At 44.5% G+C, this 24,808-nt stretch overlaps 2 protein-coding genes across 2 annotated transcripts; one reads left to right on the top strand and one right to left on the bottom strand.

The window, feature by feature from the left end:
* The first annotated feature begins 4,403 nt into the window (after positions 1-4,403).
* Positions 4,404-14,151, top strand: LOC147251774 (lactase/phlorizin hydrolase-like). The gene is made up of 17 exons (XM_086221120.1): positions 4,404-4,986; positions 5,105-5,175; positions 5,855-5,932; positions 6,021-6,114; positions 6,936-7,017; positions 7,098-7,761; positions 7,844-8,492; positions 8,593-10,143; positions 10,236-10,504; positions 10,707-10,997; positions 11,083-11,281; positions 11,833-12,035; positions 12,113-12,219; positions 12,337-12,468; positions 12,591-12,814; positions 12,959-13,207; positions 13,955-14,151. The coding sequence occupies exons 1-17, from the start codon at positions 4,404-4,406 to the stop codon at positions 14,149-14,151; spliced, it is 5,643 nt and encodes a 1,880-aa protein (XP_086077246.1).
* A 703-nt stretch (positions 14,152-14,854) lies between these two features.
* gjc4b (gap junction protein gamma 4b) lies at positions 14,855-23,590 on the bottom strand. Its single transcript, XM_086219703.1, has 3 exons — positions 23,352-23,590; positions 18,100-19,279; positions 14,855-16,244 (listed from the first exon to the last, which is right to left on the bottom strand). The coding sequence occupies exons 2-3, from the start codon at positions 19,244-19,246 to the stop codon at positions 16,231-16,233; spliced, it is 1,161 nt and encodes a 386-aa protein (XP_086075829.1). The 5' UTR covers positions 19,247-19,279; positions 23,352-23,590; the 3' UTR covers positions 14,855-16,230.
* Between the last annotated feature and the right edge of the window lie 1,218 nt (positions 23,591-24,808).

The following is a 24,808-nucleotide window of genomic DNA, read 5'->3' as shown; positions in this document are numbered from 1 at the left end:
AGCCTTCGTAGTCCCCAGGGTGCAGAATAGATCCAGTCAGAGGCTGTAGAAGACCACGAGGGGTCCACGTGGACCTGGAAGTCACCCACCCCCTGAGGACCAGGGGTGCATCCACCATCAGTGTTGCTGATCAGCCGTGATGTGTAGTGGTTTAACCCAAAAAAGTCGGCCGTTCCGCGAATCCTCTGCCTCTCCTCAGCAGTGAAAACTGGAATGACAGCAGGCTCCGAGAGGGCACACTCTTGACTCTTCTGTTCAATCTGAGTTTTTAGTGCAGCAGGATAATCTCCATCTACAAATATGGGATGTGCAAACCAGCCCAGCATGAAGTGCAGGTAGCGATCTGCAGCTGCTATGTCTGCAGGTCTGGAGGGGTCCAGGGGTTCAGCCCAGTCTGAGTTCAATGCGATGCCCACGTTCCCTCATTGTCTTGTCCTGTACTTGTCATTGTAGATGTGCCAGGCCTCAGCGTGGGACTTGATGATGTTGTGTGTGACCTGTGGAGGGAAGACCAGTGGTGAGGAAAGTATCTCAGAAAGGCTTTTGACAACACAACTACAGTTAGAATATTGATCTGACCTGATAAGAGGCCACCACATAGTCCTTCACTCCAGGGGGGTGCTCACCAGTTCCATACCCAGCGTGGCTCACCACCCAGGGGCTACTGAACGTGTTCCAGGTCTTGACCCTGTCTCCAAACCTCGAGAAGCAGAAGTCTGCATAGTCCTTGAAGGCTCCAACGATGGAAGCGTTGGTCCATCCGCCCTCATCCTGAAGGTCCTGGGGTAGATCCCAGTGGAAGAGCGTGGCAACAGGTTGAATGCCTGACTCAATGAGAGCATTGATCAGCTGGTCATAGTACAGAGCCCCCCTCTCCGATTGGCTGCTGCGGTGACCTGAAGGGAAAAGTCGCGCCCAGGAGATGGAGAACTGGTAGGTGTCGACTTGAAGACCTCGCAGGAGGTAAACATCATAATCTACTTTGTGGTAACTGTCGCAGGCCAGATCAGCTGTCTGATTATCAAAAACCTGGTTTTCATGTCCATAACGGTCCCAGATGGTCTCTCCCTTCCCGCCTTCAGACCAGCCTCCTTCAACTTTGAAGGACTCGCTGGACGTGGCCCACTGGAAGTCAGAGGGGAAGGATTCATTGAGGAAAGCATCTCTCTCAGATGTGGTCATGGAGGCAAAACTTTTCCAGGTTTTGTAGTAGGCTACAGGTCTTGGTGATGTTTTATAATTGTCCCTGTTGTATGCTGCATCCGTCTGAGGTGAATGACTACAGAGGAGGATATACAATTTTGTTGAAATCAGAGACAAAATACTTTTTATCATTGACTTTAACAACAACAAAAAAGCCAAAATCTAAATTTATTTTAAATGTTGTATTTTGGTGTGTTCATGAGCAACTGGGAAGCTTCTTGGTATTTGGAAGTCCTCTTCACGATGATGGAACCCGGAACCCTCAGAGAATGGAAAAAGAAACTTTTTCTATTTCTCAGCTACATGAACACACGATTAGCACAGTGGTTTTCAGTCGGATTATATTCAATAATGTAGTTTCAAACACAAATTATCAAACATTCCTCACTTTTTAAATCGAATGACTGCCTGTTTGATTTGACATTACTTCATATTTGTTTCTATTACAGGACTGACACAATATTCCAGATGTGTATCTTTGCCCTGCATGGCTCTTTAACTTATTTTTTCCCAAATGTAGAGCACAGGATCTGCACCGTTCCAAATCATATGCCCGAAAACATTGCCCTCAAAACTATTGCGTGTTATTAAATCATTTCTCATCACATTTTCTTCATGTAGTTTTGTACCTTTGTTTGATCCTGGCAGTGGGACCTAACAAATCCTCCATGGCAAACCCAGGAACGTGTTGATTCCCCATCCTTTTAGCTGTACAGGTATAATAAGTATCACATATAATTGTATGTATATGTAACATGTATCCTGCGTTTTTACTATATGATGTGGTGAAATTCTTAATCACAGTACAAAATTAGAAACAGTATTTTTCAAATCTACATTAGAAGACGGTAAATAATGACATGGATGCAGTGCAGTTGTAACTCATGTATCTGACGTAACCCTGGAGAGATAATATCAAAGATTACCTTTCAAGACTTTGGTATCAGAGAGGAACTGATAAGGAGAACATTGATTGATGTTGATCTCATAAATGAGAACAGGTTTGTCTCCAAATTGTCGCTGAGGGAAAAAGAGAAAAATGTGCAGGTAGAATGTAAAAAAAAGTCAAAAACTTTGTCTGGTATTGAGTGAAAAGCTTTTTACTAAGTGTCAAAAAATGCTTGACAGGAAACTCGACAAATATTTGGCATTTTTTTTATTTTTTCAATTGAACAGAATTCTCTACATACCGTAAGTCTTTGGAGTTCCTCAGCTCGGTGTCCTCCAGTGGTGCATCCATAGAGGATTTTAATAGTCAGGAAATCCAAGTATTCCTGAGATGCAGAGGCGTATTCGAGTTCCCATTCATGCAGAAAGCACAAATTGGATATTCCAGTTTTTATTAAACAGCATGATTTATGTTGAGAACCTTGACATTGTTGGACTTTGTGATTCTAAATAAAATTGTGATGTTGTGATCCTACCACATTGTCATGGATGATCGTGACTTTCCTGGGGTTTATTCCTACTGATACTCCTCCACCTGGAAGACATAACCGCTTGATTCAGGCTTCATGTCCATGATAGTTTCCTCTCATTCCTCTGTTCCCTTCTCATGACCTTTCTATGCAGTGAGCTGGTAACCTGTATTTCATAAACCACTGACAAACACGAATTATTGTGCGCTTTGTCGAGTGAGACAATGACAGAAGATCAGGAAGAAAACTGCAAAAATATGAGTTCAAAAGTAACTCTATTTGACACAGTGATTGTAAATACACTGTAAAATCATTTAATATAAATGATTTAATGTCTTTAAAAATGAATAAACAACCACCACAGAAACAAAAAATAAAAATGGGTGAATTTGGTATCCACTTCCTGGCAATTAACATCTCTAATCAATGAATATCGAATCTCGTAGCCATAGAGACAGTAGAAACATACACAAGGTTCAGATATGAAACACTGAAAGGTTTCCCGTCATCCTAAAACTACATCCAGTAAATGTAAATGTCCTACCTCTACCAGGAAACATTTGGTGGTAGCGGCGGTAGACTGCAGCATGAGAAAAGAGGGCATTTTGTTGCTCAGCGTTTTTCAGGTCATCCAGGTCACTGAGAGTCACCCAGGAGTGAGCCAGCGTGCCAAACTCTTGGAAGGCAAACTCAGCATACAGCTGAAACATGTCCAGCAGCTCCTGGCTCTCCCAGCCTCCAAATCTGGATCTCAGAACTTCTGGAACTGTGGATCCGTGAAGGATGACCAGCGGCTGAAGACCTACGTCTACCAGCTCTTCCAGCAGGGTCTGGTAGCAGGTGACCACCACCTGTTGGGGCTGGCCGGGGAGGCCTGCAGGCAAGAGTTGAGCCCATGACAGCGGCACCTTGAAGTGGGTCACCCCTCTGCTCAGGAGGTACTGGAAGTACTCTCTGGTTCTGGCAGGTATGGGACCACTGCAATCAGAGCTGTCCTGCAGTCCCCCCCCAGAAGTTTCACCCTCAACGCCTTGCCTCTGGTTGTTGGTCATCTGACCCGCCAGGAAGACGACCGGACGTTGGTCGTCATTTTGCTGGCATTTACACACCAACACAGTGAACAAACTCACGGAGAGGAGTTTCCCCAGGACGAACATGCTGTCTGACACTGGGGAGGTGATTGAGCCTGAGCAGGGCCAAGCCTTTATAGCAGCGCTCTTCACAAGCTTGACCTTTCAGTCCCGTTTTATTATTGACTCAACTTTATGCGGGGGTCACTTCTGCTGTGGTGCACAACTTTATGACTTGCTTGGTAAGAGTGGTCACAGCCTTGAGAACTGATAAAAATGATTTTAAAAAATGAAACGAGAAAAGGTCAAACAGGGGGCAGATAGAGTTATGATGAAAGGTTATAAATCTTTGTGTTTAAGTCAAAGATACAAATTCTTATCAGCTGCTGGGTTTGTGACTGTGTCAGACCACATAGCGAAAGAATAACATGCTGTTAATTTTGTGTCATCTGTGTCATAATTAGGGAAGTAACCGCTATTCCTCACCACAGACACCTGTCCCACTGAAGCGTCGTGTCATAGGTCACTTGACAAGAGTGAAGCAGTTCTCATTAGACGGGTCCAGAGTCTTCCTGATCGTTATCACACCGCTGCAATAAAACACAGGAACTTAATCCTCTGGATGTGCTATCAATCTTATTGTGTAACTGCCACATGAAGAAAACACTGTTGCTCTAAGGAGCTTGTATCAGTCCATCTTCTTCCGACCGCCATGAAGTTGTTGTGGGTCCTGTCTCTGTGTGTGCTGTGTGAGGCAACGGCACACGAGGACTTCATGCTCCTGGCAGGTCCACTGACAAAGGACCAGGTGAGACACTCCAGCAGCGGATCGGATGATGCCTTCGACTGCAGTGGTCCCATACCCGCCAGAACCAGAGAGTACTTCCAGTACCTCCTGAGCAGAGGGGTGACCCACTTCAAGGTGCCGCTGTCATGGGCTCAACTCTTGCCTGCAGGCCTCCCCAGCCAGCCCCAACAGGTGGTGGTCACCTGCTACCAGACCCTGCTGGAAGAGCTGGTGGACGTGGGTCTTCAGCCCCTGGTCATCCTTCACGGATCCACAGTTCCAGAAGTTCTGAGATCCAGGTTTGGAGGCTGGGAGAGCCAGGAGCTGCTGGACATGTTTCAGCAGTATGCTGAGTTTGCCTTCCAAGAGTTTGGCGCGCTGGCTCACTCCTGGGTGACTCTCAGTGACCTGGATGTTTTTAGGTCTGCAGATGTTCCAGATCTGCACAATATTCTCCAACTTCATGGTGAAATTTATCAGTTTTACCATCAAATCTTCCCTGACCCAGGTGAGTAGGACTCCAGAGGAGGAGAGCAGGGTTAAAGATGCAACAGATCAATCAGAAGTGTGTGTTGTTGCTTGTATGAGCTGGTGCAGATGAAGTTTTTATGCTTCCATATTCACAGGCAGACGTCTGTCCCTGGGGCTGAGAGCCACTGACGTTAACATTCTTTCTCAGATCGAAGCTTCAACGACAGTAAGCTCCATCTTCTACACTTTCATGTACTGTTACAAGTCTGTAATTATGATACCTAAGGGGTACAGTCATAAACACACATCATTCACTGATAAAACCATAGCTAAGAATATTGTATTACCCGTCTGCTAATGTGCTAACCCATTCAAAATTCTATACATGGAATCTTTAACTAGTTTGGATTTTAGAGACAACTTCTGAAAACGCTGAACTTGGATTTTTTTTTTTTATTTACAAAGGTGATCATTCACCACTCAGAGAGTTTTCCTTCACACACATGAGGTTTTGTTTCGAGTCTGACTTTTTAAAAATGTGTTTTTATTCCACATTTCCAGTCTATTAAAGTGATGCTGTCCAATTCTCTCAATAAATACATCCATCCAGCCTCACCTCTTAAAAAATCTTGAGGCTGTGGCATCAAGTGGTCACACTGTAATCTTGCCATGACTTCATTTTAAATCTCTTGGCGGCTTTCCTCTCAAGCCTCCGTCTTGCATAACATCAATACTAATTAAGGGTTTTACTTAGGTTCCATAATCAAAATATGATGCAAATATTTGTACTCAGTCTATTTCCAATTGTCACTGAGAAAATGTGATACAAAAATAATTTATTTAGATGCACCAACATTTTGTGTTTAAATGACAACAGATTGTGTTTTATCTCCTCTTGCAAACAGATGGATTTCTTGTCGGTGCACATTTCGTATAACTGTGACTCCACATTCAACTTGGCAAAGCAGTTAAAGAGTTTACAGGTGCAGAAGACACGTCTTTTCCCTTTCCATTTCTATTTTTTGTAACTTTTTTGCACTGCAGCTTCATGCAGGTTGTGTTATGTTGTAGATTACCAATGGGGAGGTGCCGCTCCTGATATACAAGATGACCATTCATGATTGTACTGACACACCGTTCCAGCTTCTTGGTAATTTCGTACAAGGTAAATGCCATCACAGTTAAATAAATATTTCATGTTATAGCCTGATGATTATTATTTTCATCGTGTTTTGAAATCCAGATTTTGCCCTGGTGTGTAACACACATACCATTTAAAGGCAAGTAAAGAGAAAAGGCATCATTGTTCATGCCTCTGCCGAGTGAACCCTGTTGGCTCTTCATCCTTCCAGCTACTAAAACTATCAATAAATAACATGTGGATAAAGATCCAGTCCAAAACAAGAAATTAAAACAGTAAATGCTAATATTGGATTAAGGTCAGTAATTGAAAACAGCCCTTTTTGTTTGAATTCAGTAACATACCACTGTCTGTATGTTTTAAGAGTAAAAAGTTATGGGCATGACTTTTACTATCTGCTGTTTAGTTGGTATTAGGTAACATCAAAACCAATACCAAAAATACCAGATAAAACATCTGCTGTGTATTGAAAAAAAGAGTTTATGACCGAGAATCAATTTTACAGCACAGTAATAATAATAAAATGTGTCTTAATCTGCAGTGTTATCATATGTCAGTGTTGCACATGAACTCTTCTTGTTATGTTCCCAGGACAGTTTTATCAGGAAAAACGTGTACATGTTAGAGAGCAGGTCTCCGTTTATCAGAGAGAGCATCAAACTAAAATGACAATCTGCCCAGCTGTCAATACTGCTTCAGGAAAAGTGATTGTTTAATTGGCCAGATTAGAAATACGGGGAGTGACATTTTAATCTAGGCAGTTTTACTGAATTCATTAAAAAAAAAGTGGTTAATGTCAAGAATTTCTACATTAATTTGTTGTAACTGTCTTGAACGCATCACAGTCCTGAGCAACAATGATGTGAAGGTCGCAGGATGTGACATGATGGACATGTTAGGTAAACTGGACATGAGGGATTCGACTAGGTAATAATTGAATTCAAATGATTTTTATATACTCAAAAATCGTGTTTCATGTTTGTTAATGTCATTCTTTTCAACCGCAGTCATGATCTCGCAGGCTACAATGGGAAGAATTATCGGAGTGTCTGGGATAAGTTCAGTGTCCAGACGACTGCAGAACGAGATGCTTTCCTCAATGAATCCTTCCCCTCTGACTTCCAGTGGGCCACGTCCAGCGAGTCCTTCAAAGTTGAAGGAGGCTGGTCTGAAGGCGGGAAGGGAGAGACCATCTGGGACCGTTATGGACATGAAAACGAGGTTTTTGATAATCAGACAGCTGATCTGGCCTGCGACAGTTACCACAAAGTAGATTATGATGTTTACCTCCTGCGAGGTCTTCAAGTCGACACCTACCAGTTCTCCATCTCCTGGGCGCGACTTTTCCCTTCAGGTCACCGCAGCAGCCAATCGGAGAGGGGGGCTCTGTACTATGACCAGCTGATCAATGCTCTCATTGAGTCAGGCATTCAACCTGTTGCCACGCTCTTCCACTGGGATCTACCCCAGGACCTTCAGGATGAGGGCGGATGGACCAACGCTTCCATCGTTGGAGCCTTCAAGGACTATGCAGACTTCTGCTTCTCGAGGTTTGGAGACAGGGTCAAGACCTGGAACACGTTCAGTAGCCCCTGGGTGGTGAGCCATGCTGGGTATGGAACTGGTGAGCACCCCCCTGGAGTGAAGGACTATGTGGTGGCCTCTTATCAGGTCAGATCAATATTCTAACTGTAGTTGTGTTGTCAAAAGCCTTTCTGAGATACTTTCCTCACCACTGGTCTTCCCTCCACAGGTCACACACAACATCATCAAGTCCCACGCTGAGGCCTGGCACATCTACAATGACAAGTACAGGACAAGACAAAGAGGGAACGTGGGCATCGCATTGAACTCAGACTGGGCTGAACCCCTGGACCCCTCCAGACCTGCAGACATAGCAGCTGCAGATCGCTACCTGCACTTCATGCTGGGCTGGTTTGCACATCCCATATTTGTAGATGGAGATTATCCTGCTGCACTAAAAACTCAGATTGAACAGAAGAGTCAAGAGTGTGCCCTCTCGGAGCCTGCTGTCATTCCAGTTTTCACTGCTGAGGAGAGGCAGAGGATTCGCGGAACGGCCGACTTTTTTGGGTTAAACCACTACACATCACGGCTGATCAGCAACACTGATGGTGGATGCACCCCTGGTCCTCAGGGGGTGGGTGACTTCCAGGTCCACGTGGACCCCTCGTGGTCTTCTACAGCCTCTGACTGGATCTATTCTGCACCCTGGGGACTACGAAGGCTCCTAAACTACATTTCCACAGAGTTCTTAACTATTAAGAAAGTTCCTATCTATATAACTGGGAATGGTATGGCTACAGAGAACAGTGAAGACACGCTCAACGACACCAGTCGAGTAGAGTACGCAAGAAGTTACATCAACGAGGCACTGAAAGGTTCTTATCCGAAATTTCTCTCATAAGAACTCATCAACGTTTTCTTGTTTAGAAGCTTGAAAATTCGTAATCTTAATTTGTTGTGATTTTCCATTTGTAGCAATAATCCTTGATGAAGTGGATGTTCAGCGATTCACAGTGCAGTCACTAATGGACGGCTTTGAGGGAACGCAAGGCTACAGTGAAAGATTTGGTCTTCACTATGTCAACTTTGAGGATGCTGACAGACCAAGAACCCCGAAGGAATCTGCATACTTCTTCTCTCAGGTTATCAAGCAAAATGGTTTTGGTTCTCACACAAGGGAAGTTTTTAAAGCAGCAGAGATGCAGCTAACCAGCCGTTCAGCAGCTTTACCAGCCTCGGAGGTTCCTTCTAAATCAACGGCCGTCTGGGAGAAATTCTCTCACCAGTCCAAGTTCCAGAGAAAAATCTACCACTATGGCACTTTCCCATACGGTTTCAGTTGGGGAGTATCATCTTCAGCTTACCAGATTGAAGGAGGCTGGAATGCTGATGGGAAAGGACCTAGCGTCTGGGATATATTCACCAATGAAACAAGCAGTATTCCAGGGAATGCCAATGAAAATGTGGCCTGTGACAGCTACCACAGACTTGAAGAGGACCTCTACATGCTGCGAGCTCTGCGGGTGAAGTCGTACAGGTTCTCTGTGTCCTGGTCCAGGATCTTGCCTGATGGTCAGCGAACATCCTTGAACCAAAAAGGAGTTGACTTTTACAACAGACTCATTGATGGCCTGTTAGCCTACAACATTACCCCCATGGTGACACTCTACCACTGGGACCTCCCTCAAGCTCTGCAGAATATCAGCGGCTGGGAAAATGAAGACATGATTGATATATTTAATGACTTTTGTGACTTCTGCTTCGCCACATTTGGAGACAGAGTGAAATTTTGGATGACCTTCAACCAGCCTCACACAATTGCATGGTCAGGCTATGGACTTGGGCAAATCCCACCAAATGTTAGGAATCCAGGAACTGCACCGTACAGAGTTGCACACAACCTGATAAAAGCACATGCCAAAGCTTACCACACATATGATGAGAAGTATCGCACATCCCAAGGTGGCGTGGTATCCATCGCCCTGAATGCTGACTGGGTTGAACCTAAAGATGTCCACGTTCCCCGTGAAGTGGTGGCTGCTGACCGTGCTATGCAGTTCCAGCTGGGCTGGTTTGCACACCCCATTTTCAAGAACGGAGACTATCCTGATGCCATGAAATGGCAAGTTGGAAACAAGAGTGAACTCCAAGGACAGCCAGAGTCAAGGCTACCAAGCTTTACTGAAGAAGAAAAGAGCTACATCAGGGGCACTGCTGATATGTTCTGTCTGAGTCATTACACAACAAAGATAGTCGGCCATGTTACAGCTCGGCTTACCCCTCCGTCATATGAACTTGACCGGGATTTGTCGGAAGCAGAGGAGGGAGATTCACCGACTACCGCCATCAGCAAGCAGAGAGCTGTTGCATGGGGTTTAAGAAGAGTCCTGAACTGGGTCAAAGAGGAGTACGGAGATCCGGAGATTTACATTACTGAGAACGGAGTCGCTACAGAATCGAAGACAACTTGGGATGACTCTGCCAGAGTATTTTATTACAAAACCTATATTGACGAGGCTCTCAAAGGTGCACCGACTCAAATACATTTCTTCAGATAAACATTAATGATGGTTATAACTGTTTAGTTTTTTACTATTGATATCTCTATGTTTTATTAGCTTCTGAACTTGATGGCGTGAAGGTGAAAGGATACCTCGCAACATCTCTCATGGATTCTTTTGAGTGGCTCAATGGGTACAAAGTTGGATTTGGGTTACACCATGTGGATTTTACCAACCCATTTCGACCAAGGACACCCAAGTACTCAGCTCATTTCTACTATCAGGTCATGAAGGATAATGGCTTCCCTACACCAGATGATGAGAAGCCAATTTATGGACATTTCCCCAAAGGTTTTATCTGGAGTACAGCAACAGCATCATACCAGGTAACTATTTGAGAGATACGGTTGGCAATTATGTCTATGACTACATTTACATTCCAAGGATATCAGTGATAATATGAGCTATTGCAGAATTGTCCAGTCATACTTCTGTTTACAACCTACAGACCAAAGTCCTTCTAATAACTGAAGACCCCAAATCACCTGACGCTAAATTTCCTTACTGAAGTCTGTCTTTTATGTCCAGATTGAAGGGGGATGGAGAGCAGATGGAAAAGGTCTCAGCATCTGGGACAAATTTGCTCACACTCCTCTCCGAGTATTCAATGACGACAATGGTGACATCGCCTGTGACAGTTACAACAAGGTTGATGAGGACGTTGCTATGTTGAAACAACTTAAGGTCACCCATTATCGGTTTTCCATATCCTGGTCAAGGGTTCTTCCTGATGGTACCACCAAGCATGTAAATGAGGCTGGACTGAACTACTACCACAGACTGGTGGACGCACTGCTTGCTGCAAACATTCAGCCCCATGTATGTGTAACTTTTACTGACATCTAAAACACTGTCATGATATGTTACACTGTTGCTTTAACTTCTTTTCCCCTGTGTTTGTCAGATCACTCTCTACCACTGGGATCTTCCTCAAGCTCTACAGGATATTGGGGGCTGGGAGAATAAGGATATTATTGTTAAATTCAGGGATTATGCTGACCTCATCTTTAGCCATCTTGGCCATAAAGTGAAATATTGGATTACCATTAATGAACCGTACAATATTGCCAATGTAGGCCATGGCTATGGAGCAGCTGCACCAGGTATATTTCTCTAGATATGGTGGTATCCCCTAAAGCAAGGAGTCTCTTTATTAGTGTATGTACGTATGTTTGTACTTGTGTCATTCTCCTGGTTATCTCAACAGTCATAAATCTGAGCAATGCCAAACCTGACAGGTAAATTGATGGTACCTTAAGAACGTGCATTGCAGAGTTTAAAACTGTTCCGATGAGCAGTCCTCATTTTTGGCCATAAATTGTTCTTTGTATGATGCCTTCAACTTGGTCTATCCCTATGTAAATGAATTTCCGACACATTGGGATTATACTAATTGCATTGCAAAAACCAAACTCGGATAGAGGCCCTACAAATAGCTATAGCTACCCAAATAAAGTACACATCTGTTCTTACCAGTGCCCTGCCTTAGCCTCACTTAAGGTCACAGAATAAAGACAGATGATAGAACACATACACACAACAATACCATTTGAAGATGAAAAGGTACATGGATGGGATGTTATAGTCCAAAATTGCTGGGATGTTCGGTGTGAAAATCTGCTCGAGGACATTAAAGTAACCTTTGTGTATCCAGGGATCAGTTTACGACCAGGGACTCTGCCCTACATCGTGGGTCACCACTTGATAAAAGCTCATGCTGAAGCTTGGCACCTCTACAATGAGAAGTACCGGGCCAAACAGAAAGGAGTAATCTCAATCACCATCAACTCTGACTGGTCTGAACCAAGAAATCCCTACAAGCAGGAGGACATTGATGCTGCGAGACGCGTGGTGCAGGTACAGCTTTACAAGTTTTACAGTTGACCTTTCAGCAGCCATGTTGGTATGAATTCCTTTTACATTGGTCTTTGCAGTTCTACATTGGCTGGTTTGCCCATCCTATATTCAATGGTGACTACAGCGATATGATGAAGACAATCATTAGAGAGCGAAGCTTAGCTCATGGTCTACCAAAGTCTCGGTACGACAAAACCAAATAAAAAAAACAATTGGTATAATTAAAAATATGTATTCATTCCTCTATAACTGACAATTTATTCAACAGGTAAAATCAATATTTTCTCCTCAATTTTCCCAGTCTGCCTGAGTTTACTCCTGAGGAGATTAAAAGAATCAAGGGTACGCACGATTACTTTGGTTTCAACCATTACACCACTGTCCTGGCCTTCCCTGTGGACTACGGAACACTTCAGCACTATGACGCTGATAGGTAAAGAAGAACCAGCATATGTCATCAAATAATCTCATTCTTTTATGATTTCATAGGCCATAATTAAGCCTCGTTCATTTACAACATCTGTGGAATAAATCCACCACATTGATATTTTTCAGAGGTGCAGGAACGATTGCTGATCGCACTTGGCTGGATTCAGGTTCATCCTGGCTGAAGGTCTCACCATTTGGCTTCCGAAGAATATTGAGGTTCATCAAGGAAGAATATGGAAATCCACCGATCATTATCACTGAGAATGGCATCTCAGAGCGGGGGCCTGTTGACCTCAATGATATTCACCGCAGCTACTACTATGAAAAATACCTCAATCAGGTGTTGAAAGGTATGAAAGTACAGCTAGCATGGAATAATGCCTGAAGGCTCTGGACTCACAGTAGGAATTCTGTTATTTCACAGATTAATGTACTAGATTTTTGGTGCAAAGACAAAATTTCATTCCGTAAAGTTATCAATTTCCTTGTTGCAGCTTATTTGTTGGATGATGTGGACATTCGTGGTTACACGGCTTGGTCTCTGATGGACAACCTTGAATGGGCTACTGGGTTTTCTGAAAGATTTGGTCTTTTCTATGTCAATCGCTCTGACCCTAAACTTCCTCGAGTGGCCAAGAACTCTGTTGCATCCTATTCCGCCATCATCAAATGCAACGGCTTCCCGGACCCCATCTCTGGGCCCCATGAGTGCCTGAAACCTGACTTGGGAGGTGAAGGTGTTCAAATACTTGTTCCTATGTACTTATGGAAACTATATGGCTAAAATCTTCATTGTATCGATTGATGAGAATACACAGCGCCAAAATATTGAAACAGCGATAAACCCACTGAGGGAGAATCATGCTTCTTTTTAGCGTACCAGTCTGTCTGGCTGCTGATTTGTTAGCAGGAAATCTCAAAGACAAAGGATGGAATTTGGTGGAAAGAGAGGTAATATTACAATGAACACATGATCAGTTTTTGGAGACGATCTGGATCAAAGTGTAGCTCCTGGATCCAGAAGACTGCACATGGCCATCGACCGTAAACAGCTATTAGCAGTATTTCTCTACATGACACGGACAAAATTTCACCAAATTCTTTGATGGATGGATGGTTGGGAACAATTTTTGCCATTCGGGATGAAAATTCACCAATGGATTTTAATAATACAGTGGTCAATTCGAGATTCAGGTAGCCACCGAAGTGGAGGCATGCCCCGTCTGAGTGTTGTCTAGAAAGGTAGCTTATATTAGTGTGCATCCATAAAAACCAATGCGTCCATCAACACCTTTAAAGCAAACTAGCTGACTCATTGTATTTCATTTATTCCACACAAAGACCAAAGTAAAAGTGGCACAGCGCAGTTCAATGATGCGATCTTTTAAATTGACTTCGGGCTGGGCTGGGCTGTTTACAGAATAATAGCTTGGAAACTATTCAACAAGGTGTATTTTAGGAATGAAAATGTAACTTTGGTGTCTTCTTTGCAGGAACAAGGCCGCCGAGCAACACCGTGAGCTTCCTGGGTATCAACCTCTCCATCAGTGATGCTGAAACTGGACTTTATACTACATTTACTCTACTGATTATAGCAGTGTCAGGCATTATTTGTTCAGTCTATCATTTCTTAAAGGCAAAGAAACTGACCCAAACTAAACTTTCTTCATCATATATAAGTATGTAGAAAAACTTTGAATTGCAAACACAAAGATTCAACCTGTTTAATGTTAATGTGAGATTTTTCTGCCTTTTGATAAATAATTGTAACATCTTCATCAAGGGCTGTACATATCTTGATTCAGCACCTTTTCCTTGCGTTCAACGTGTTACTGCAGTTCTGATCACTCCGATCCTATGACATTTTAACGACCATTAAGAGAAACGCCAGAATTCTCAGTAAATCCTTCCAGATCAGCATCAGCCCTGCACTCGACCCCGTGAGAGAAAAAGGAAGACATTATTATATCATATCATGTGTTCTAAAATAAAGTTGGACAAATTGTGAAGCAGATTGTGAGACTCACATTTTTCCCCCAGGGACCTGTGTGTGAGCTGTAGAGACATCTAGTGGTGAGGATCCGGATTGCAACATCCCCTCAGCACACTATTTCAACAATGACTCTGCATTTTTTCTTCTGAATGTGTGAAGCAGCATAATCACAAAAAAACAACAACATCACTTTCAAGTATGTACAAAATATAAAGATACTACCTTGACTTTATGAATCTAATATTATTGGGAAATATCTGCAATACCTGTAAAAAAAAAAAAAAAAAAAAAGCTTCCCTAAAAATGACCAATATCTGCCACTATTATTGTGCAACCATCACCCAACGGCTATAAACATAGTAACAGATTCAAATAGCAGCCACTTAAAACAGCAGAATTTGTTGGAAAAAAACATTTTATTTTTAAAAAAATGAACCACAAAAATACTATCAATACAAAAGTATAAAAAGTACAAAAAACATTGTTGAAAAATAACTTGAGATGACAGTATTTGAGCTGGCAGTAATGGCACTGTGGGTATGACTCGATACAAAAGATGGCAGCTTAGCAGAGGGCGTTAAAGGCATTGAATTCACATTGAAATGATTAAACGTTCCACAACCCTCATTCAGAATCTGGAGCATCAGTAAGACATGAAGATGAAACCATATTTGCCCTCATTTTCCCCACAAATATAATTAAGTCCAATACTGAAGGGACATTTCCTCTACCAGATAAAAAGAGCAAGCAAGCGGAACTGTTGCACACCAACTCAACCGGTCGCGGAGCGTCTTCAGAACGAGCTGCTCTGGCACAACTCCGACTTAAGGAAGCTTAGACAGCAGTGAATGTCAAACAAAAAGTCTGCCACAGTGACAAGAGCCTCTTAACATCACCACAACACTCAAAACTAATAAAATTTAAAAAAAAAAAAAGATAAAATACAAGTCTGACAATATACAAGAGTTACATGTTTTTCAAGCATTACCCAGGTTTGTTTATTCCTTTGGACAAAGACGCCCCAAGTGTGTTCCAGTCACCATACCTGGCACCAGACTCGGGAATGTTGACTGGTGCAGTGCCAACATTGTCAAATAAGGAGATAAAATACACACTTGAAGGAAACCTCAGTATGAACAAAACTCATCAGCATGACTCCAGTACCGTTCACTTACGAGTGATGCCTTCATGTCCATCACCCTCTTGTCTGCGTCTACAAGCACTCACTCACTGATCACACACAAAACCAAAGATTCTTACAAGTAAAGTTTCTTTTTTGCTCAACAACTGGCTTGGCCTTACCTTAAAAATAGGACATTAAAAAACTGAGTTCCAGTTTTGGTCTAAGGCAGACTTGAGATGCACAGTACCTCCAACACTTCCAATGCTTCGTAATGACTAAGAGTTCTAGGTCTCAAAATAAAAACATGAAAAAAAGATTAGCTGCCCTGAGGGAGAAGAACATGGTAGCAGAACCGTTCTTGTTCATCTACGGTGGTTTCTAAGCACTTTGGATCTTCCAGGTGTCTCAATATTGCTGGCTGAGACGACCGTCGTCCTCCTCCTCCTCCTCTTCCTCTGACTTTGATGTTCGGCTCACCGTAACACTGAGAGGCTTGGGCTGACTTCATCCACCTCAAGCACATCTGTCACACGCACACACACAAGTGCGCGCGTGCGCACACACGCACACACACACACACACACTCCCTGTTTGATTCCCTTATGTCCTCTCCCTGCTCCTGACGTGTACTCAGCTGGGCTGATGAGAACTCATGCTCGCAGACCTGTGGACAGAGAGATGAAGTCGTCAGTCACGAATTCTAACTCCAGAAGAAAAACACTGATGGGACTGAAGTTACAGGTCTTAAGCTGGAACAGTTGCTATGGAGATTCTGGAGTACCACATCACCCCACAACGTGTCCAGGAAATACCAGACTTACCACAGATGCATGTTGACTCTATTGATTCTTTTCCAATCATCAGTAATGTAAATATAATGGCTACATGGGTAATGAACAACATGAGGCATCACATCATTTTACTGTTGTTCAGCCTCCAGAACCTGACAAAGACAACACTTTTGCTGCATCACATTAGCAGCCTTTAAAAAAGCTCCCGTGATTATCAAGTCAAGTCAGCTTTGTTTGCATGGCACCAAATCACAACAAGTTACCTCATGACTCTTGACTGGTAGAGCAGCTCGAGTACCACACACTTCCAATTAACACCCAACAACTCCACCTGGACAAGCACATCTGGAAACAGCAGCCTCGAAAGGACTTCCAGCAGACTCGGCAGTAATACCCCGGTGTTGACAGTCGCTGGTATACCCCGGTATTGACAGTCGCTGGTATACCCCGGTATTGACAGTCGCTGGTATACCCCGGTATTGACAGTCGCTGGTATACCCCGGTATTGACAGTCGCTGGTATACCCCGGTATTGACAGTCGCTGGTATACCCCGGTATTGACAGTCGCTGGTATACCCCGGTATTGACAGTCGCTGGTATACCCCGGTATTGACAGTCGCTGGTATACCCCGGTATTGACAGTAGCTGGTATACCCCGGTATTGACAGTAGCTGGTATACCCCGGTATTGACAGTAGCTGGTATACCCCGGTATTGACAGTAGCTGGTATACCCCGGTATTGACAGTAGCTGGTATACCCCGGTATTGACAGTAGCTGGTATACCCCGGTATTGACAGTAGATGGTATACCCCGGTATTGACAGTAGATGGTATACCCCGGTATTGACAGTCGATGGTATACCACGGTATTGACAGTCGATGGTATACCACGGTATTGACAGTCGATGGTATACCACGGTATTGACAGTCGATGGTATACCACGGTATTGACAGTCGATGGTATACCACGGTATTGATAGTAGATAGTATACCACGGTATTGATAGTAGATAGTATACCACAGTATTGATAGTAGATAATATACCACAGTATTGATAGTAGATGGTATACCACAGTATTGATAGTAGATAGTGTACCACAGTATTGATAGTAGATAGTGTACCACAGTATTGATAGTAGATAGTATACCACAATATTGATAGTAGATAGTATACCACAGTATTGATAGTTAATAGTATACCATATATTGATAGTAAACAGTATACTTTTTCAGATTTAGGGCTGCAAGTCTTTTTGTTGTTTTAAAGATGCATTCAAATGTTCTCATATAACAAGGAAGGGCTTTAATTAGCAATGACACGTATCAACAACACCATGTTGAGGAGTGCCACCATTTCTCAGCTGTACCAGCTCAAACACTGTGACATTGATGTAAATACCCCCCCACCATGAAACAAGAGGAACTAGGAGGAAGGAGACCATGACAAATGTGAGAGGAAATTGATTCAGGAAGGAGAACGGCACTAGAAAGGGGAAACAGTGAAACCAGCAGGAAAGACGAAAGTAGCCTTTTATGGCACAACAATCAGAAATGGAAAGAAGCCAACAACGGTGGTGCCGCCACTTTTTTAACTCCCAACTTCTGCATGGTGCTGATTATAACCTCCACCAGAGAAGGAATTTTTGTACCAAGTGTCTGCTGGTGCACACTTTAACATAAAAAGTCACTATGGAGGTTGGTTTCAATGATGAAAAGTGGAAGTCTCACCTTTGTCACATGTGCTGCTCTGCTTCTCCTGGGCAAAGTTTAATCTGTTCTGCTCGACTGCGGTACCGTTGGACTCCGGGCTGCTGCTTCGCGACGGGCTGCTCTCCTCATTCTGATAAGCCAGGTCCAGGTGTTGCTGGGCCAGTTTCAGGTGTCTACGCAGCCTCTCCAGTTCTCGTGATGAAGCCTCATCCCCAAACGACTCGCGACCAGAGTCCGCCAGGTTATCCCTGAAGCCCATTTTCCCAGGCGGGTCCTTCTTCAGAGCGGTGTGGTAGCCTGGAGGTGCTGATGGTTGGCGGCAGATGGAGGACCTCTGGCTGGCCAGAGCTGGGTGACGCGGGGTGGGGGGTCGAGCCCGGGGTGCGCAGAAGCAATCACGAATACCACTGATGCCAAGATGTAGAATCTCCAGAATGGTAAAGAGCAGACACAAGGCGCTGACAGCATACATGATGAGCAGGAAGATCGTCTTCTCCGTCGGACGCGACACAAAACAATCCACTGTGTGTGGGCAAGGGGACCGCGTGCAAACGTACGAGGGCACCACCTCCAGCCCGTACAGGATGTACTGTCCGAACAAAAACGAGACCTCAAAGATGGCACGGGACAGCAGCTGAAAAACATACACCTTCATGAGGCCATCACGCTTAATGCGGCGGCGCCCGTCGTGTTTTTTGCTGGGCTTCTCCACAACATCTTTTTCCTTCTCTGGCTCAATCTCCTCCAGGATCATAGGGTCCTCCTCCCCATTATCCTCTGCTTCCTCATAGTCACGGTTAGCACCGCGGCTCACAATGGGCATGCGCTTTCTGCCCCGGAGTCGGTAGTCGCTGTCCTCCATGCGGGCAATCTTGTGCATGGCAAAGCCCAGGTACATGATTGTGGGGGTGGTGATCATGATCACCTGGAACACCCAGAAGCGAATGTGAGAGAGCGGCGCAAACGCATCGTAGCACACGTTCTCACAACCGGGCTGTTGTGTGTTGCACACAAATTTACTCTGTTCATCATAATAGATCGACTCGCCCCCGACAGCCGTCAGCACAATACGAAACACTATGAGAAGGGTGAGCCAGATTTTGCCCACAAAGGTGGAGTGATTGGAGATCTCGTCCAAGAGACGGGTGAGGAAGCTCCAGCTCATTTTGACTTTCGGACAGCAGGGAACCTCTCAAACCTGCAAAGACAAAGACAAAAACAACTTATTCAAGACATTTTTAGATGTAGTGTACAAGCAGTCGCCCCCCACTGTGGCATCGCAGCAAGAAGGTTGTGGGTGGAGCCCCGGCTGCAGCACGGGGTCTTTCTGGGTGAGCCTCCATGTTCTCCCTGTTCCTGCTGGGTTCTCTCTGGTACTCCAGCTTCCTCCACAGTCCAAAGACATCAAGAGGGACCAGGTTAATCCAGACTCTAAATTGACTGTAGGCGTGGCTGGGAGAGCCAATGGTTGTCTGTCTCTATGTGTTGGCCCTGCCATGGACTGGTGACCCATCCAGGGTGAAGGCTGCTGGGATAGGCTCCACCCCCCACCCCAACAACCCTTAACAGGATAAGAGGTAGAAAATGGATGGATGGATGTAGAAGCAGTCTCAAAATATGCCTGAAAACATATCAGGATGGGGATCCAATGGTTCGGTTTGGTTTTTGAAGTTGTTTCAGTTCCAATTCTAGTGGTCAAGTTTTGCATCTGTACTTATGGCTTTACAATCCATGCCACAGGGAAATGTTGGTACTCTGAGTGTGTCAGAATTGTGGCGCTGCAGAGAGGTCAGCCAGGAAATAAGAAACATCTTTGCTTGAACCACACTTATTTAGCGTGAATTAAAAATAAAATATGCATAATGACAAAAGCATAATTATTCCTGCCACTACTGACAATCACAGCAGCAGTCAAAATTATCAAAATGTATTTGTCAAAGTTCAAAATATTGCAAGGTTTTCCATATTACAAACACTTGGTTGAAGCCACAGCTAATGAAAGTTGACGAAAACAGGCTGAATTAACATTCATCCTTAAACTGCAGTGCTGGAAATCAATCGTCTCACAACTGCCCTCAGTCCTCCGTGTCACTGCAGTGACAACCACAGGGTGGCGCCATTGTGTCACTGATAAGTTTAGAGGACCACTGCAGTGTAGCAATGATGTTATGTTGTTGCAAAGATTGCATTCCATTATTGAAGTGCCAGCAACCATCCAGAATGCACTCTAACTTCACCGGAACCAACACCTTCCAACTTCAGTTATTTCATTTATTTTGTTACTGGTTCCTGACCTGCCCAGTTTTGACATGAGACCATCCGGGATATTTTTTTTTTCCAGGGTCTAAATGTTAAATGCAAAAATGACGCACTGAATTCTTCAGGAGAGGCAATGATGAGTTCTTCCCACGGTTTCCTATCATCTTCAGAGTAATGATCCTCTACTGTAAACTACAGGAGTGTTTTGAAAAGCATCAATCTGACCAAGATATCCCAATCTGTGTATCCATGGTAACTGCCCCAACCCTCGAACTAGACCAACACCTCCCTGAACCCAAAGATTCTTGTTTAATTTGATCTTGGACAAGGAGGAGAGGTCTATATCAACCTCTCAGAAGATTGAACTATCAAGCTGTTTGGAGTATTGATAAATAAATAACTTATTTTCTGTGTAACGGTACACTGACTCATCCGATACATCATCCCTTAGCCTGTGAGTCAACATCACTTCAGCAGAACTGATTGGAGCAAAACAGAGATGCTGTTCCTGAAGTAGACCAAGGAAACCAACCGCACCCCAAACGTTTGGACTGGCAACAAGTCAGCATCCAAACTAAACTCTCCTGACACCATCATCGTCAACATTCAAAGAGACGGACAGCTGCTTAAAACTACACACACACACACACAAGTCAAGCGTGTGTGTGTGTGTGTGTGTGTGTGTATGGCAAATTGTCTTAGAGCACATGAATACAAACAGAACACAAATTGTGAAATCAGAAGAAAAAAAAGCATAGGCTTAAACGGATGTTCGATGCATTGAGAGCTGCTACTGCCTCACTGCAACACTAAATCATTGATTTCAGCAAGAATTTTGCAGTTTCCTGGTTTGTTATAGCTTGAAAGATTGATTTTTTTTAAAAAGGACTTCTGATTTAAAAGGGAAAAAAACAAAACCAAGGGAAAGGTCTGGAAATGGTCCTGTAACAAAGAGGCTTTTAAAGGTGATGCATTCGGCCTCTCATAAGGCCTGTTAGTAGAGGGCAGCTCCCAGAGGGCGAGGACGATTACTGCAGGAGCCTGGGCCTGAATTCCTGTGTAAATAAAGGCTTGGAAATGACCACTTGAGACACCACTGAATGATCTGATCACTGATCAACTCTTTGGCTATTGATCCAGATGTGTGTGTTCACGTGCAAACACACAACAGCGAGGCTGCGCGACGTCGGTACCATCGACCACAGATCCTGCTGGTGGTTTCGTTTCGTCAACCTGCAGTGAGGCTGCACAAATAAACGAATTCTTATCAATACCAACGTCCGTGTATGCGGGTCCACACTATTTGGCCCGGACAAGACGCCTTGCCAATGTACACGCTCCTCCGCCGCTGCTCGTCATCCTACACCCATGCCGGGTTGGGGGGGGGGGGTACGCAGCTCCAGGAGGCATACCAACAAGGAGGAGACCCATTAAACCTCTCCTGCCCCAGTGTCCTGTAGGTATTTCACCAAACACCTACTCAGAAATCCCCCTGAGTTGAAGGAGCCGGACGTTCAGCAGTGCTAACTTGTTTCAGGGTTTATTCCTGGATATTCCGTGGATCTACTGTGAAAGGATCGGCTGCGTAAGGGTTGAAACAACAGTCTGGTTTATTTTTTTGAGCAACTCCTCAATTCCTGTTGAGTTTTCAAAATCAAACGGGGCCTATACGGATTTGACAGTTTTATTGCTTGGGTAAATGTAAAACAAAAAAAAGTCTGCATATGTCTGTTTAACATACTTATATAGACTACGTTGCTTCTTTACTCTTCGTGGCATGGATCTTTTACCCTGCTGGGGTCAATACCTGAAACAGAGCATTGCCTACCTCCATACAGCCCCAGATAGGAGCCCGGCACCACTCCTTGTTCACACAGAACAGGTCATTGATCCTGGTTTGTGCAACTAAATATTTGGCTCCTTACATTACTGACCAACACCTGCAGGAGGATGAAGTACCCCTGAGAGCTTAAACAAGAAGCTGCTGAGAGCCCAGCACTGATCCGGCAGCTCCTCTCACGCCTGCAGAACCACGCCACAAAAAAACCCTCGCTGTGTCCACGTTAAGGAGAGCAAAGCCTGCGGGACATATGGGCTTTTGTGGCTTTCACATCTGGGAGGGCAGTTTAGGGTGTCCCCTCCCCAAAAAAGGGTCTGGGCTGGGGGGGGGGGGGGTGGCCCAGATGTGACCAGAATGAGTCCAAGAGAGACTTTCAAACTCAAGATATAAGAATAGCCAGTCTCCTCCTCATACTGGTTCCATTGAAACCACCAACACTACCATTCCCCTTGTGAGTGGGATTTAGAACGGGAATCGAATTATTACCAATGAAAAAAAAATTCTGTTTAAAAGAACCCACAATTACATGAAAAATAATGCAGTCCTCAAAGTGATCCTCCTCGTGGCTAGGAGGCCACAGGCTGGATGCTCCACATGCTCCCAGAGTCGGCGGTTAACCGTTGCAGCTTCACTCATAGAGGAGGAGAAAACCCGCCGTAAACGTGTCCTATACTGAGTCATTTTCCCCCCTGGTTGTGGTAACTTCGAGAATATCCATTTGAACGTCATTCCATCGCCGCCGCCGCCCCCCGCCCCAAAAAAAGAAAGTAAATCCCCTCCGGCTCCTGATTTCCGTTAATAATTTCAAAATAACCGCCATGTTTTATCTATTTACCGCGGGGGGTGCACGAAATTAACTGCTAATTTCACCGTAAATCGCTAATAAATGCGCACAGCGCCCGCGTGCGAGTCCGCGCTGCCTCCCAGCGTGCGCGTAAACTTCAGTTCCAAATATGTTTTCTAATCACTGCCTGTATGAACACCCCCCCCCCCAAAAAAAAAAAAATCCCGGTGACCGATTTGAACACCTTAAGGTGCCTCCGGTACCGGAGTTAAAGCTAAGTTTTAGCGACGCTAGCTAAAACGGTACCACACAAACAAAAAAAGCCGTGGGATGCCGCCGCGTCTGTCCGCGGTGCCACTCTTTGTTTGTCAAGTATTTGATATTTACCTTGTTGTTTTAGCTCCTGTCGTTGCAGCAGATAGGAGTTGGGTTTCCACAGCTCTTCCGTCGCGGTTAAAACAGAAGCCCTCTCGGTTTCATATCAAGCCATTCGGGTATTTGTTCCAGCGAGGAGCGGGCGACTCTCCTTCCTTCTCCAGTTGTGGGCGTGCGTGTGTGTGTGTGTGTGTGTTGTAACGCGGGGGTGAAGACAAAGAGTATTCCTAAATCTCCCTCCTCCCTGTTCCTTCTCCCCTCCCTCTCCAGCCGGGCACCCCTCCCCTCCCCTGTCTGCAGGAAAACCATCAACTGCCAGAATTCCTGATGCAATCCGGTCTACCTCGTCTTTGACTGGGAATCCGTGCCATCAATATCAAACCTTTAGTGAGGGGCACAACTGTGCTGAGCAGCCAAACAACTTCGCAGCCCTGCAAATCATTTCACCCCCCCCCCCCCAAACATTCATGTCAGAACCTGCAGATGTGTTCTCTGCCCGCGCGGCTCAGAGCATCTTTATCTCCGTCTTATCTCTCACCCTCCTGAGGATGTGGATCAACACGCTCGCTCTCCCCCCGCAGATGCAGATGTTCATGCGTTGCAGGGTATTTTTTTTTCTTTTCTTTTCGGAGGGCCCAAACCGTGGGTGGCTCTACATGCACAGCTGCAGTCGGGCCATTTAAAGTGGTACTTCAACCTCTCCCTCCAAAAAAGGTGTTTTTTGGAGGGGGTTTTTGTGTGTGTGTGTGTGTGTCTTTCAAGGACTTACAAATAGAATTATTGAGTAAATGTATGATTTATGTGCTGTCTCTCAAGTTTTTTTGTAATAAAGAAAATACTTTTTTTTTTTAAATTTACAGTGTCTACGTGTGTTTCTCAGTATAAAAAAAATGGGAATATCAAGTACTGGCTATTGGCCAAATTAGTTGTAAAATCTCAGGACGTCGCAAACAAAGACTCTGATACTTGTATTCCTGTTACAACGCTCATACCTCAAAGGCATGTGAGCATTTCCACTGTTTCTGCGCCGGGATTTACGTGCCTCAGTAGGGCTTGGGAGGTGTGGACCAGCTGCCTCGTGAATCATAAAGTTGTCGTGGCACTTGCACTATGAGAAATTAAAATAAGAATGCAGCACCTACCCCCTCACAACAGCCTACAGCTCTGGTGTAAAACTGCACTCAATCAAAAGTGAAAATAAATAAAGTGTAACCCCAAGCAGTTGGGCTTACGCTGCACTTTCTCTCCAGAGAGGTGACTGGAAGGAGACGCATAGCGTTGTCACCCGGGGTGAATGATCGTGCTGTTGTCACTGGGATCTCCTGAACACGTCAGTCTTCGTCGCTCTGAAGCTCAGGCCAACCGCATCGACTCCACTCTTTTGCTGATTACGAATGGGAAAAGAAGAAGCCGGGGGGGGGGCACAGCAGGTTAAAGCACATGAAAGCAGCAGTTATTGTTTAATATCT

The sequence above is a fragment of the Aulostomus chinensis genome, chromosome 12 (genome assembly GCF_037954235.1).
Source record: "Aulostomus chinensis isolate RoL2024-O1b breed Wild chromosome 12, RoL_Achi_v1.0, whole genome shotgun sequence".
Classification (NCBI taxonomy): domain Eukaryota; kingdom Metazoa; phylum Chordata; class Actinopteri; order Syngnathiformes; family Aulostomidae; genus Aulostomus; species Aulostomus chinensis.
The sequence above is the reverse complement of the archived record's forward strand: the minus strand, read 5'-3'. Positions and strand labels throughout refer to the sequence as shown.